The sequence below is a fragment of the Antechinus flavipes genome, chromosome 5 (genome assembly GCF_016432865.1).
Source record: "Antechinus flavipes isolate AdamAnt ecotype Samford, QLD, Australia chromosome 5, AdamAnt_v2, whole genome shotgun sequence".
Taxonomy (NCBI): Eukaryota; Metazoa; Chordata; class Mammalia; order Dasyuromorphia; family Dasyuridae; genus Antechinus; species Antechinus flavipes.
Genome location: NC_067402.1, coordinates 121,448,715 through 121,461,437, shown reverse-complemented (window position 1 = coordinate 121,461,437; position 12,723 = coordinate 121,448,715). Strand labels below are relative to the sequence as shown.

At 35.0% G+C, this 12,723-nt stretch overlaps 1 protein-coding gene across 1 annotated transcript in view; it reads right to left on the bottom strand.

Moving 5' to 3' along the window:
- Positions 1-12,723, bottom strand: part of IQUB (IQ motif and ubiquitin domain containing) — a 101,249-nt gene that overhangs the window by 32,924 nt on the left and 55,602 nt on the right. The window contains exon 9 of the mRNA XM_052001377.1: positions 6,650-6,825. Within this exon, the coding sequence (XP_051857337.1) occupies positions 6,650-6,825 (176 nt within the window). The remainder of the gene's footprint in view (positions 1-6,649; positions 6,826-12,723) is intronic.

Below are 12,723 nucleotides of genomic sequence, written 5' to 3'. Positions count from 1 at the left end.
AAAAAAAAAAATGACAAAATCCAACACCCATTCCTATTAAAAACACTAGAGAGCACTGAAATAAATGAAGTTTTCCTTAAAATGATCAGTAGCATCTATTTAAAACCATCAGCAAGTATCAAATGTAAAAGGGATAAACTAGAACCCCTCCCAATAAGCTCAGGGGTGAAAAAGATTTCCCACTATCACCATTAGTATTCAATACTGTATTAGAAATGTTACTTTTAGCAATAAGAGGAGAAAAAGAAATTGAAGGAAGTAGAGTAGGTAATGAGGAAACCAAATTATTACTCTTTGCAGATGATATAATGGTATACTTAGAGAATTCTAGAGAATCAACTAAAAAACTGTAGAAACAATCAACAACTTTAACAAAGTTGCAAAATGCAAAATAAATTCACATAAATGATCAGCATCTCTATACATTACCAACAAAGTCCAGCAGCAAGAGATACAAAGAGAAATGCCATTTAAAAAACTGTTGATATAGAATATTTGGGAGTCTACCTGCCAAGACAAAGTCAGGAATTATATGAACACAATTACAAAACACTTTATACACAAATAAAATCAGATCTAAAAAACTGGAAGAATATTAAATGCTCATGGATACGCCAAGCTAAAAGAATTAAAATGACAGTTCTACCTAAATTAATCTGCTTGTTCGGTGTCATACCAATCAAGCTGCCAAGAAACTACTTTACAGAGCTAGAAAAAAAAAATAAAAACAAAGTTCATCTGGAAGAACAAAAGGTCAAGAATTTCAAGGGAATTAATGAAAAAAATGCAACTGAAGGTGTCCTAGCTGGGCCAGATTTAAAACTATATTACAAAGTAGCAATCATCAAAACTATTTGGTACTGGCTAAGAAATAGAGTAGTTGCTCAGTGGAATAGTTTAGGTTCACAAGACACAATATGTGAAGACCGAGTTAACACCCTGGATACTTTAGAATCAGCCAGAGTCAGGATAAGCAAAAGTCCTTGATCTTTATTCTTGGTCAAAATGAGAGGAATGGACACAGGAATCTCCACATCTCTCTTCTTCCTCTCCCCGCCAGGAGTCACTCTGGCTTGTCTTACTCCACTCTCTAATCCCTCCTCCAAATCTCTCCATACACCAATAGATCGCGCCAGCACAGAATAGTGGAGCAGGCCATTTTCCAAGCATATGCTAATAGAGTATTATCCAATCAGTAGTTAGCCTTGAATGCTCGGTTGTCCGACCTCAGTGCATGAACTCAAGAGTTTTCAGCCCTTGACAACAATAGTCAATGATTATAGTAATCTAGTATTTGATAAACCCAAACACCCCAGGTTCTGGGATAAGAATTCACTTATATGACAAAAATTGATAGGAAAATTGGAAATTAATGTGGCAAAAACTAGGCTTTGATCCATACCTAATACTATATACCAAGATAAGGTTGAAATGATTTTATGATTTAGTGGTAATTATAATCAAATTAGATATTGAGTGATATTATAATCAAATTAGAAGAACAAAGGATAGTCTACTCAGATCTGGGGAGAAGGAAAGAATTTGTGGTCAAAAAAGAACTGAAATACATTATGGAAAATAAAATAGATAATTTTTAATTAAAAGTTAAAAAGTTTTTATACAAACAAAATCAATGCAGACAAGATTAAAAGGGAAGCAGTAAACTGGGGGAAATATTTACATCCAAGGGTTCTGATAAAGGCCTCATTTCTAAATATATAGAGAATTGACTCAAATTTATAAGAATAAAAGCCATCCTCTAACTAATAAAGGTCAAAGGATATGAACAACCAATTTTCAGATGAAGAAAATCAAACCATTTCTAATCATATGGAAAAATGCTCTAAATCACTATTGATCAGAGAACTGCAAATTAAGACAACTATGAGGTATCACTACATACCTCTCAGAGTCTCTAAAATGACAGGAAAAGATAATGATGAATGTTGGGAGGGGATGTGGGAAAACTGGGATACTGATACATTGTTGGTAGAATTATGAAACTATCCAACCATTCTGAAGAACAAAATGGCACTAAGGTCAAAGGGCTGTCAAACTGTGCATACCGTTTGATCCAATAGTGACACGACTGGGTCTGCATCCCAAGGAAATTATAAAGGAAGAAAAAGGATCCACATGTGCAAAAATATTTGTAGCAGCTCTTTCCGTAGTGGCCAGAAATTGATGGGCAATTGGAGAATGGCTGAATAAGTTGTGGTATATGAATGTTATGGAATATTATTTTCTTAAGAAATGATCAGCAGGGTGATTTCAGAGAGGCCTGGAGAGACTTATATGAACTGATGTTAAGTGAAATGAGCAGAACCAGGAGATCATTATATATGACAACAAGAAGACTATATGACGATCAATTCTGATGGATGTGGCTCTCTCTAAAAATGAAATGATTCAGGCCAGTTCCAATAGTCTTGTGATAAAGAGAGCCATCTGCACCCAGAGAGAGGACTATGGGAACTGGGTGTGGATCATAACATAGTTTTTTTACCCTTTTTTTTTTGTTTGCTTGTTTTTTGTTTTCTTATTATTTTCCCCTTTTTGATCTCATTTTTCTTGGCAGCATGATAATTGTGGAAATATGTTTAGAAGAACTGTACATGTTTAACATGCATTAGACTACTTGCTGCCTAAAGGAAGGGTGGGAGAAGGGAGGGTGAAAAATTTGGAACAAAAGGTTTTGCAAGGGTGAATGTTGAAAACTATCTTTGCATAAGTTTTTAAAAATAAAAAGCTATTATTTAAGAAAAAAAAAAGAAACTAAATTACCAGTATCAAAAATGGAAAGGGTAAATATAACATCAACAAAGAGAAAATTAAAGCAATTAAGAGCTATTTTCCCCATTTATGTGCCAATAAATTTGACATTCTAAGTAAAACAGATTACTTGATAAAAATTTAAATTGCCCAGATTAAAGAAAAGGAAATAGAATACTTAAATAAACCTGTCTTAGAAAAAAAAAATTAACAAGCAATCAATGGGCTCCCTAAGAAAAAATCCCCAGAAAGACAGATTTAGAAGTGAATTCTATCAAACTTTTAAAAAACAACTTATTCCTATAGTATAAGAATTAATTTAATTTAATTGTTTCTATCACACAAATACAGTTTTAATGACTAAATCAAGAAGATGGAAAAATAATATTATAGACCAGTTTTCTCTAAAGAATATTGATTAACACTAAATAAAATACTAACAAGATTATAGCAATATAACAAATGATCATACATTTTGACCAGGTGGGATTTATACTAGGAATATTCTGACATGTAAATAACAAAAACAACAAAAATCCCATCATTATCTCAATAGATACAGAAAAAAAACTTTTGACAAAATACAACATTCATTCCTACTAAAAAACACTAGAAACCATAGAAATCAAGGGAGTATAGGATAAGACCTAGCAGGTATACTTCGATTAAGTGAGAGCCTTTTTTTATTGTTATTAATGATGGGAGAAATGTCGGGCATATTTGCAGGCAGCAGAAAGGAAGCCTGCACAATTATTCCTTCCTCCTTGCAAAGAAAATGCACAATGGACATCACATGTCACTTCCTTCTTTTCTCTCTATCTGGAAAATCCACATAAAATATTTTGGCCCTCCGTTTGTACTAACGAAGTCTTCTGGCTTCAGCAATTTCCCTTTCTTTTTTCCTGATATCATACAACACTAGAGGTTTATTTTATGCATTTCTGAGTTTCTAAACTTTTTCTATGTCATACGCTGGATTTCTCATGTCATCTGTGGCTTCCACAAAACTCTCAAAAAATTCCCTTTTAATTACTTAAACTGATATATCAAAATCACAATGAGGAAAGTCACGACTTAGAAGAATTAACTCTAGATAAGTAAAGAATGAATAACAGAATGAGGGAGGGAGGGAAGAAGAAAAAGAGAGAGACAGAGAAAGAGAGAGAGAGAAAGAGAGAGAAGAGACAGAGAGAAGAGAGAGAGAGAGAGAGAGAGAAGAAAGAGAGAGAAGAGAGAGAGAGAGAAAGAGAGAGAAGAGAGAGAGAGAGAAGAGAGAAGAGAGAGAGAAGAGAGAGAGAGAGAGAGAGAGAGAGAGAGAGAGAGAGATAGAGAGAGAGAGAGAATATAAATATGCTGGAGGAGACAGAATGAAGTGGGTACCAGAGAGCATATTTTTCAAGGAGAAAAAGGTCATTTCTTCATGTGAGACAGGGATAAAGGAAAAGAAAATATGGGAAACCTGACTAATGTGAAAAGCAGAATGGAGAAAAATAATTCATGAATTAAATCCTCAGTTGAGAGACAGTGTGAAGAAAGTGTGATGCAACGCTTAAAGAAAGATGAAAAGTTTTGGAATAGTGATGAATGGTTTGTTGAAAGGGATAGAAAACTGATATATAAAAAGTTTATTGTGTTGTAGTAAGGGCCCAGTTGAGATTATATAACATAAATTAGTATTTTTCTTGATTTTTCTCACCAGTTCTGTTCAATAGCATGTCAACTAGAGTAAAGGAGGCAGCCAATGGGAACTTTCAAAGTTGGGAGTTTGGCAAGGCATGATAGGACAAGAGAGAAAAAGTATAAAAATATTTAGAACCAAGTTGAACTGATTTATATAGAATATGGCAAGAGCAATGCTGCTGGCCTGGAACAGAATCAAATGGGAAGAGATTGAAGACAAATAATCGAGTTAGGTACCCAAGTTAGGGTAAAGCTTAATGTAGGATGCAATGATAAATTTGAGTTTGAATAATTTCATAGTTCATAGACATAGAAGTAAAGTAGAACTTTTGTGGATCATAGCAAAGTCAACTCTATGAACTCCTTTGTATGTAGGTTAAGTGAGCTTCTCTACTTTGAGGGAGAGACTAGTATAGAGGTTTTAGAAGAAAAGATTTGGAATAGCTAGGTTAGAAAGCATGATAGTCAATCAAAAAAGAATAAAAAGATTACCCTGTAGCTGCAAGATTCTCTCTAAGATTAGAGAAAATAATTTAGTATGGAACCCAGTCTAGTGGTTATATGACTTTCTTCAACACCTTGTATGTATATATGTATATTTACATATACATACAAACATTATTGGGGGGTGGGGGGGAAAAGTGTGGGAGGGGTGTTTGCTCCTGAAGATGGTAGTTGGGGTTTGTTAAGTAATAGTACAAAGAAGTTAAGGGAGTCAAAGGTTAAGGTGTTCAATTAGCAGCTCAAGATTATGAAGGGTAGAAGGAAAGTCAAATGTTCAAAAATTTTTCACAGGATAAAAATATCAACCAAGGTCCAATTATAAATAAGATTATATAAATATTTAATTCTCTTATTGACAGATTTAGTCTACAAAATACCAGATTGAAGATAGAAACTCTGTCTGAATAAAGTATTTATTGAACTGAAACACAGCTCCAAGATTGCCTATTTAGTCTAGAATATTGTTTCTTTGAAAAGCTATAAAATTTCTAGAATTACAAAGAACTCTCTATGGAAAATTGTGAAGTCCACATTCCATTTCAGCACAATATTCCCCTGAAGATATCTGAAAAAACCTTCAAGAGGCCTCCCAGGAACTTTCATAGTTTACAACAATATATTTCATTTTCACTGTTATTGGTAATCTTCACTGGAAGCTTAAAACTGATGTCAGCATACTATTTATACACTGCTACATTTCACTCCAGACAGGAGGGCTAATATTTATTGGTGATTAAGATCACATAACTATTAATTCCCTTAGTTTAAATATGTGTAGTATATACTGTACATACTTTGAGACCCTCAGATAAGTTATAGATCATATGTTGAATACAGAATTTGAAACACCATCATAAATTAATAGGTTCTTGGAAAACTGTCTTTTTTTTACTTTCTACTGGACTGACTTTTAATTATACTGGAAGGCCAACAACATAAAAATAATTTAGTCTCCATGGGAACAGGTTGTTCAATATCTAATAGGCAGTTTCAACACATAAAAGGGTAATTACTTTCATTTTTTTCTTAATTGTATATTTACACAGTTTACAATAATAGTAATAGTCTTTTGGTCAAGAATTTCCAGTCACATAATGACCTGTTGTGCTAGAGTAAAATAATGAATTATTGCAACATCCCCTAGTTGCTGGGAAGAATCTGCCAAATACAGGAGACATTATCAGTAAAGTAACCTACAGATTTACCTGTACCATTTTACAGTCAACCTAAATCCAAATCTAAAAGATTTCAAACATGTTTCTTTTTCCTGTCTTGTCAAATCTCTTCTGTTCAGAATGTGTTCATTTTATAAGAAAACATGATTTGTATTATTAATCTTTATTTGAAGCTATTGTGAATGATCATAGTATCACATATTAGTGTTGGAAAGTGCTTTATAGATCCAATAAGTCCAATGGTCTTACTTTGCCATGAAGAAACTGATATCTAAATAAGAGAAGTAATGTGACCAACATCACACAGGTTTTTATTGCCCAAACTCCAATTAGAATTTGTGTCCTCTGACTCCAAATCCACTAAACATAGATTTATCCGCAAATACATTCTGAATTAATCAGTAAAGTGCTAAACACAATTCAAGGACATTCATAAAATTTGTACTCCACTAGTTTAAAGCCTTCTGTCATATTGATATGCTCAGGATATATAGTCAAATGATAATTATTTCACCAACCTTATCCAAGAATCTGCTTATTGCCTTTTCCTGCCTCTTATCATTGGCACGGATTCGTTGCCTCCCAATAGATGCAATTATTTGTGTTTCTTTTTCTAAAAGTTCACATAGAGCAGCTTTCCTTTCAGCCCCAGTGAAAGTCTCATCAATGTAATCCATTTGCTCTACCCTCCAATCTGTAGGGGGGGAAAAAGTAAAAGATTCTTGGTTAAAAAAAATAATAATGATGCCAAATCTTATTTTGCCATCATTTCCAAATAAAAAAGTAGCTTATTTTAAGATCATTTAAACATAGTAAATTCAATGTGCTGAACTTATAAACCTGTGAAACATAATTGAGCATAAAAAGAATCACATCAGAATAAAGGACAAAAGTTGGAACATGTACTAGAGTAATGGAGATTTTCATTTGACAAAAAGAAAATAATATACCTTTAATAACAGGAGAAAGAATTCTTGAAGAAAAAATCTGACTTTTAAATTGATAAATTATCACTAAATTAACTTATTTATTAAATTTACTTAGATTAAACATTTTTCTTCTTCTTTAGGACATATATGCAATTTAATCCAACTTTATATCAGCAATATGAAATGTTTTGTTTTGGTTGTTGCTTTTTGCTACTCACACACCATTATCACTGGTTTGTAATCTGACAGGCATTAGGTTGCTATTGAAAGTTAATCACCCAGATCCATCTCTAGTTATCCTTATCTATATCTGGCTACTGGCCTATTTGGCTCTAGAGAGGAAAGTGGGGTAGCAGCCTTTGCCCAGCCCTCCCTCACTTAAATCCAGCTCACTTGCATGTCATGGCATTATCTCCCTGATGTCAGGGTCCTCTTTGAGAATCAAGGACAAACAACAACATGAAGGACAGCTAACAACAATAATTGAAAGTTAATACAATATATAACCAACAAGATGCAAAATTAAACATTTTTTCTAATCCCTATAACATCTCAAACAGCTCCAAAATGGACAAGATAAAGCAAATTCAACTGTCTCTATGATCTTGAACACCCAGAATCCAAAAGAAGGCAATAAAAACTAAAACTAAAACAAATTGTGAACTGATGTCTACCCTGAACTCGTTCAGCACGCCCCTCATTACTACCACCTCACTCCTGGCAGCAAGATTGCACCACACAAGTCAAGGACCTGACACACAGGCCTACAACAAAACGCCTCCTTACAGCCCCTCCCACTTCCTAATGCCATGAGATCTGAACTCTCTAGGAAATCTCCAGGAAAACTTTCCTGAAATTACAGGAATTTGCTCAAACTACAACAGGCAGCTAGTGCTAAATCAAAACTCTAATGGCAGAAGCTCTCTAGAACAACATCAGATAGCCAGCAGCATGGTGAATGTAGCTCTGTGCTACAAAATATCCCTATGGGAAAGCAAAGAAACAGGAAAAAAGTCAGGACATAGTCCTCAGGCCCCCTTCTGACTCCAACCCTTCCCCTAGAGTTTCAGAGACCTAAAGCATGGAAATCAAGCACAGAGCATTAACTTTTGAACACCAGCTCTTTGAATTGCCAAGCAAGCCAATTACAGAGGCAGTGGGACAGGATACCAGGCAGAACTTAGGGGCTGAGCTTGGGGGGAAGGAGGAGGGGAGGAGGGAGTCAAGATGTTCTGCAGCATTACACAAGTCTGCAGGAAAATTCAACATTCAGCTATATCCAGTTCTGTTCCCCAAGAAATCACTTGAGGCAGAGACCTAGTCTGTTGAACTGTGAATTCCCCAATGTGGGAAAAAACTAAATTGCTTTGAGATCCAGCACTCAAGGAAACCACTCAGAGAGGGAGTCAGAAAGTGAGTAAGAAAGGAAAATCAGATGGGTATCAGGGGTGGAATTAAAGACTAAAATTACCCAAAGAGCTCAGGAAGAAGAAACCCCAAAGACCTTGAGCATAAGATTTTAAATCAACAGGGAAAACATTAACAACAGAAGAAAATATGGCCATCAGATCTAGTAAATGAATTCGGGCATCTATGAATAAATACTGCAAAACAAAATAAAGTCAATCAATAATTGATGAAACAGAGGAACTGGTAGAATTTAAGAACATGGAGCTGCAATACAACCACGATTCCTGAATGGTTCAAAATATAGATGAGAATTATGAAGTCAGAACTTATGACCTGTGTAGCAAAAATAATACAATAGAAAAATTCAAATCTGTCATGGCGAGACACCAGAAAAACAAAAATATAAATACACAAAAATAAAAGAAAATCTAGAAGAGAAGCAAAAAACCAATAACAAAAAAAAATTCTCATTATTTAAGCAAAACATACTAATCATGAAGATAGGAAGAATAGAAATGGTCTGAAGTATCATGGATTTCCCAGAAGAACTTGACAAGACAGAAAACCTGAACATCATAATTCAAGAAATAAAAGAGAACTTCCCAGAATTTGAACATAGAAAATTAAATTCCAGTTGAAAAAATTCATAGGTCATCTAAAAAACAAACAAAACAAAAACAACAACAACAACAAAAAGGCTGTAAACTTTAAGACAAAGGATGGATAAATTGAACAATAAAATTCAAAATCAAGTTCTTTATAACACAAGTCTATTTTGTAACTTACCAGAAAACACAGGAGGAAATGTAATAAAGGGTTCCTAAAAGTAATGGAGCTCAAGCTACAAATAAATCTAAGCCTAACCCTAAATAAAAAAGATGGTTGTAGAGTAACAAAGAGACTTTTGGAAACATTCCTGAGAAAGAAAACCTGACCTGAAAAGTATACTTTTCTCCTTGAACAACAGAAATGAAATGAAAAATTTAAAACTAATAAATAGAACCTCTTTGTAAAACTATCTCAGGAAATCTCAAGTGAACCTTCACTACATGTAATTGTAAATGTTATTAGGTCCTCCTCCATCCTTCACCTTTCTTCAATTTCTTTTATAAACTATAGTTATTATTATTATTATTATTAAGGTGGAGGAGAGAATTAGCTTCTTCCCAATGAATGAACTGTGAAAGCTATCTTACAAGATGGAGACAGTGCTCTAAAACTAGAGTGAAGACCAGTTGTGCTCCAGGTCCAGGTTTCTTTCTCCAGAAATGATATGGTTTACCACATAGTCCTTTTCTTGTGAGACTAAGTTGGGGTCACCTTGGCATTGAAACTCCCATATAAGGTAATTTAGTCATCCTAAAGATGTGGTTGGGTTGCAAGTTTTTGCTCATTTATGACTTAGAATGTAAGGTCATTTGTCCTGGATGATTAGGGAGTGTTTATTATAGGGAGAGTTATCCCAAACCTGTAATCCTTATTTGTTAATTGGGATTGTCTCTCCTTATCTGACTGCTTGTTAGGAGGGAAATGCCCTTTCTTGAGAGATTATAATAAAATTCCTTTCTGCTTCTACCTTGAGAAATCCCCTTGATTTATTTGAGCTGGTGTTCTTTGTTCCACACAGTTTATGGGGGCTCGTCTGGGATCACATGACCTGGGGAGTGGGTAAGGTCTCCATTAGCCGGGCAGCCCTGCCTTGCTTTAGGCAGTGGGACCTTTCTTGCTCTCCCAGGTCAAGTGACCCAAAGGGGAGACACTCAGGGCAAAACAAGGCAGCAAATCCCTAGTGGTAGGGATTGGATGGCTGTCAGGCAGGCAACTTCTGTGTGCAGGACTCCAAAGGTAAACTAGATCTTGGAGTCTGAGTGCACTAGATTCCTGAAGGGTCAGAATCTTTTGGGGTGACTGTGGGTTGGGGTATCCCAGTGAATTGAGTGTGAAAGATTGATTTCTAAGCACACTTGATCCTGAAAATCCTCATCAAATATTCAAAATGGGAGGATTCAGTCAAAGTCTCCCTCCACAGAAGAGAAAATAAAGATACCAGCAGATAATCCCTTGGAAGGGCAAAAAAGTAAAATGATTAAATATTGTTGCTCTGTATGGGGAGGACGCTCTCAGGGCTAATTGAGTATGTCTGACTTAAATCTGTGTGTAAAATAGATTTCTCTGTGTGTGTCTACTTTACATTCTGTCTTCTCTGTTAAAAAGTTAGCAAGCTGAGTGAGAGTTAAGGAGTTAGCCTCTGTTGCTACTCTGGAAAAGATCAGGCTGAATTGTTGGAATTGCTGGAATACAGAGTACAAGTTTTTCAGAGTGGCTCAACATAAGATCTTTAACTGAAGTCACTCTGGATGGGTGAGTGTATTGTTTCTGACCTTGGTAAGGTAATTTGGAAACTAATTCTGGGTCCTTAGCCCAAGGAAAGAGAATCTTTTTCTCTCTCTCCTTCTGAGTCTGGTTGACTACAGCAGCTTTGCGGAAGAAGGGGAGAGAAGAGGAAAACATATTTAATATAGTGAAGATGGTAAAAAAAGCAAGTAGAAGAAAGCATATAAAAAAGGTTAGTGAGAAAGTTTAAGTATGTATGAAGGAAAAGAGCATAGACTTAAAGGGATTAATAAGAGAGTTTGGGAATTTTGGGGAAAATGGAAAAGCAGTGTGCTACCACTTTAAAAAAATGAAATGAAAAATGACATTTCAGAACTAGCCAATTTGAGCCTGCAGAATAGTTAAGTTATAGAACTATTAAAAACATTTTAGAGATTCTGGGATTTTTGAGAATAAATTTTAAGTAGCTTCTTACTATCAACTAAATTGAGTTGGTCTATTGTGTTTTTAAGTAAGCCTAATTTACATGATTAAAAGCCTTAGGGAGAGGAGGTAGCAGGGAACTGCCAAAGTGGGGGAAAAACTGCTCTCTCTGGGTTTTTCCAAGCTTTTCAGGTTTGTGGAATCTATCTTGGCAAGGGAGATACCCTTGACTGAACTGAATTCTTCTGGGGTTTGCACTTGTGCCCCAACATCTTTGACATTGGTCCCCTCCCTAGCATTTCTGGCATAGAGGGTGAGATAGTCACTGAGCCACAGACCTGTAGCCAGAAACCTGGGTCCAAATTTCTCTACCCCTCTTCCCTAGGGATCTTAGATTCTGTCAATTTTTTAAAGCCCTGTGGTAGGACTTGAAAGAGCAGTTTTCTGCTATCTTTTTGGGTCTGTGTGTGTGTGTGTGTGTGTGTGTGTGTGTGTGTGTTCTTAAATTGTAATTCTGATTCCGAAATTGAAGGGATAATTACTATTAACTCATGCATGCTAAAATTGTGAACTTGTTTATTCTGGTATAAGAGTTTAGAAATGTGTGCTTTGATATTGAAGCATATTACTAGATATTCAAATCAGTATTTGATTTAAGTTAAAAATTTGGGTTCTCTGGTAACTTACCTAAAGAGGTTACATGTTTGTATCTCTTAATTAGATGAAATATATTTAAGCTACTATGTTGCTTGTTAAATTGTATACTGGGTAATTTGTAAAAATTGCATGAGCTGTGCTTTAACACTTTATTGGCCCAGATGGATATGTGGCATAAATTTATGAAATTTGATCCAAAGCTATTTAGAATATTAATCATAAAGTTTGTCTTGCTTTCTCCCTTTAACAAAGAGAAGTAAAGGCAAGAAAATTTGGTGGATGGAGATGTGTGTAATTGCAGAACAAATCGTATCTGAAAGGTGTGTAACATATTTAAATATAAATAGGAAGGTATTGAGGAGGTATCCCTCCACAGGAAGGAAATCTGGCTCCAAAGTATTTAGGTTAGGTTTTAATGAAATGACAATAGTGGGGAAACTGAGATAGACAGGGATAGGTGGAAGCTCTCTCCTGAGCTCTGCTGCTTTAAAAGAGATTAGGAGAACATTGGAACAAATTGTACCTAAGTATGGATTGGTAGAGATTAAGTCTGATAAAGGAACATAGTTTACTTTTAAGATTTTATAAGAAATAATGAGGAAGGATTGCAAATTGAATGGCAATTCCACACACCTGGACATCTGCCCTCATCCAGGAGAGTGGAAAGATTGAATCAGATTCTTAATCTGATCTTAAATTAATCTTAAATCTCAAATTGATGTTAGAAACTAAATTGCCTTGTACTAAATGTTTGCTTATTGCTTTGTTAAAGAATTAGAACAGTTCCCAGAAATAACCTGGTACTTTCCTCATATAAGATAGATTCATTTTATTTGGGA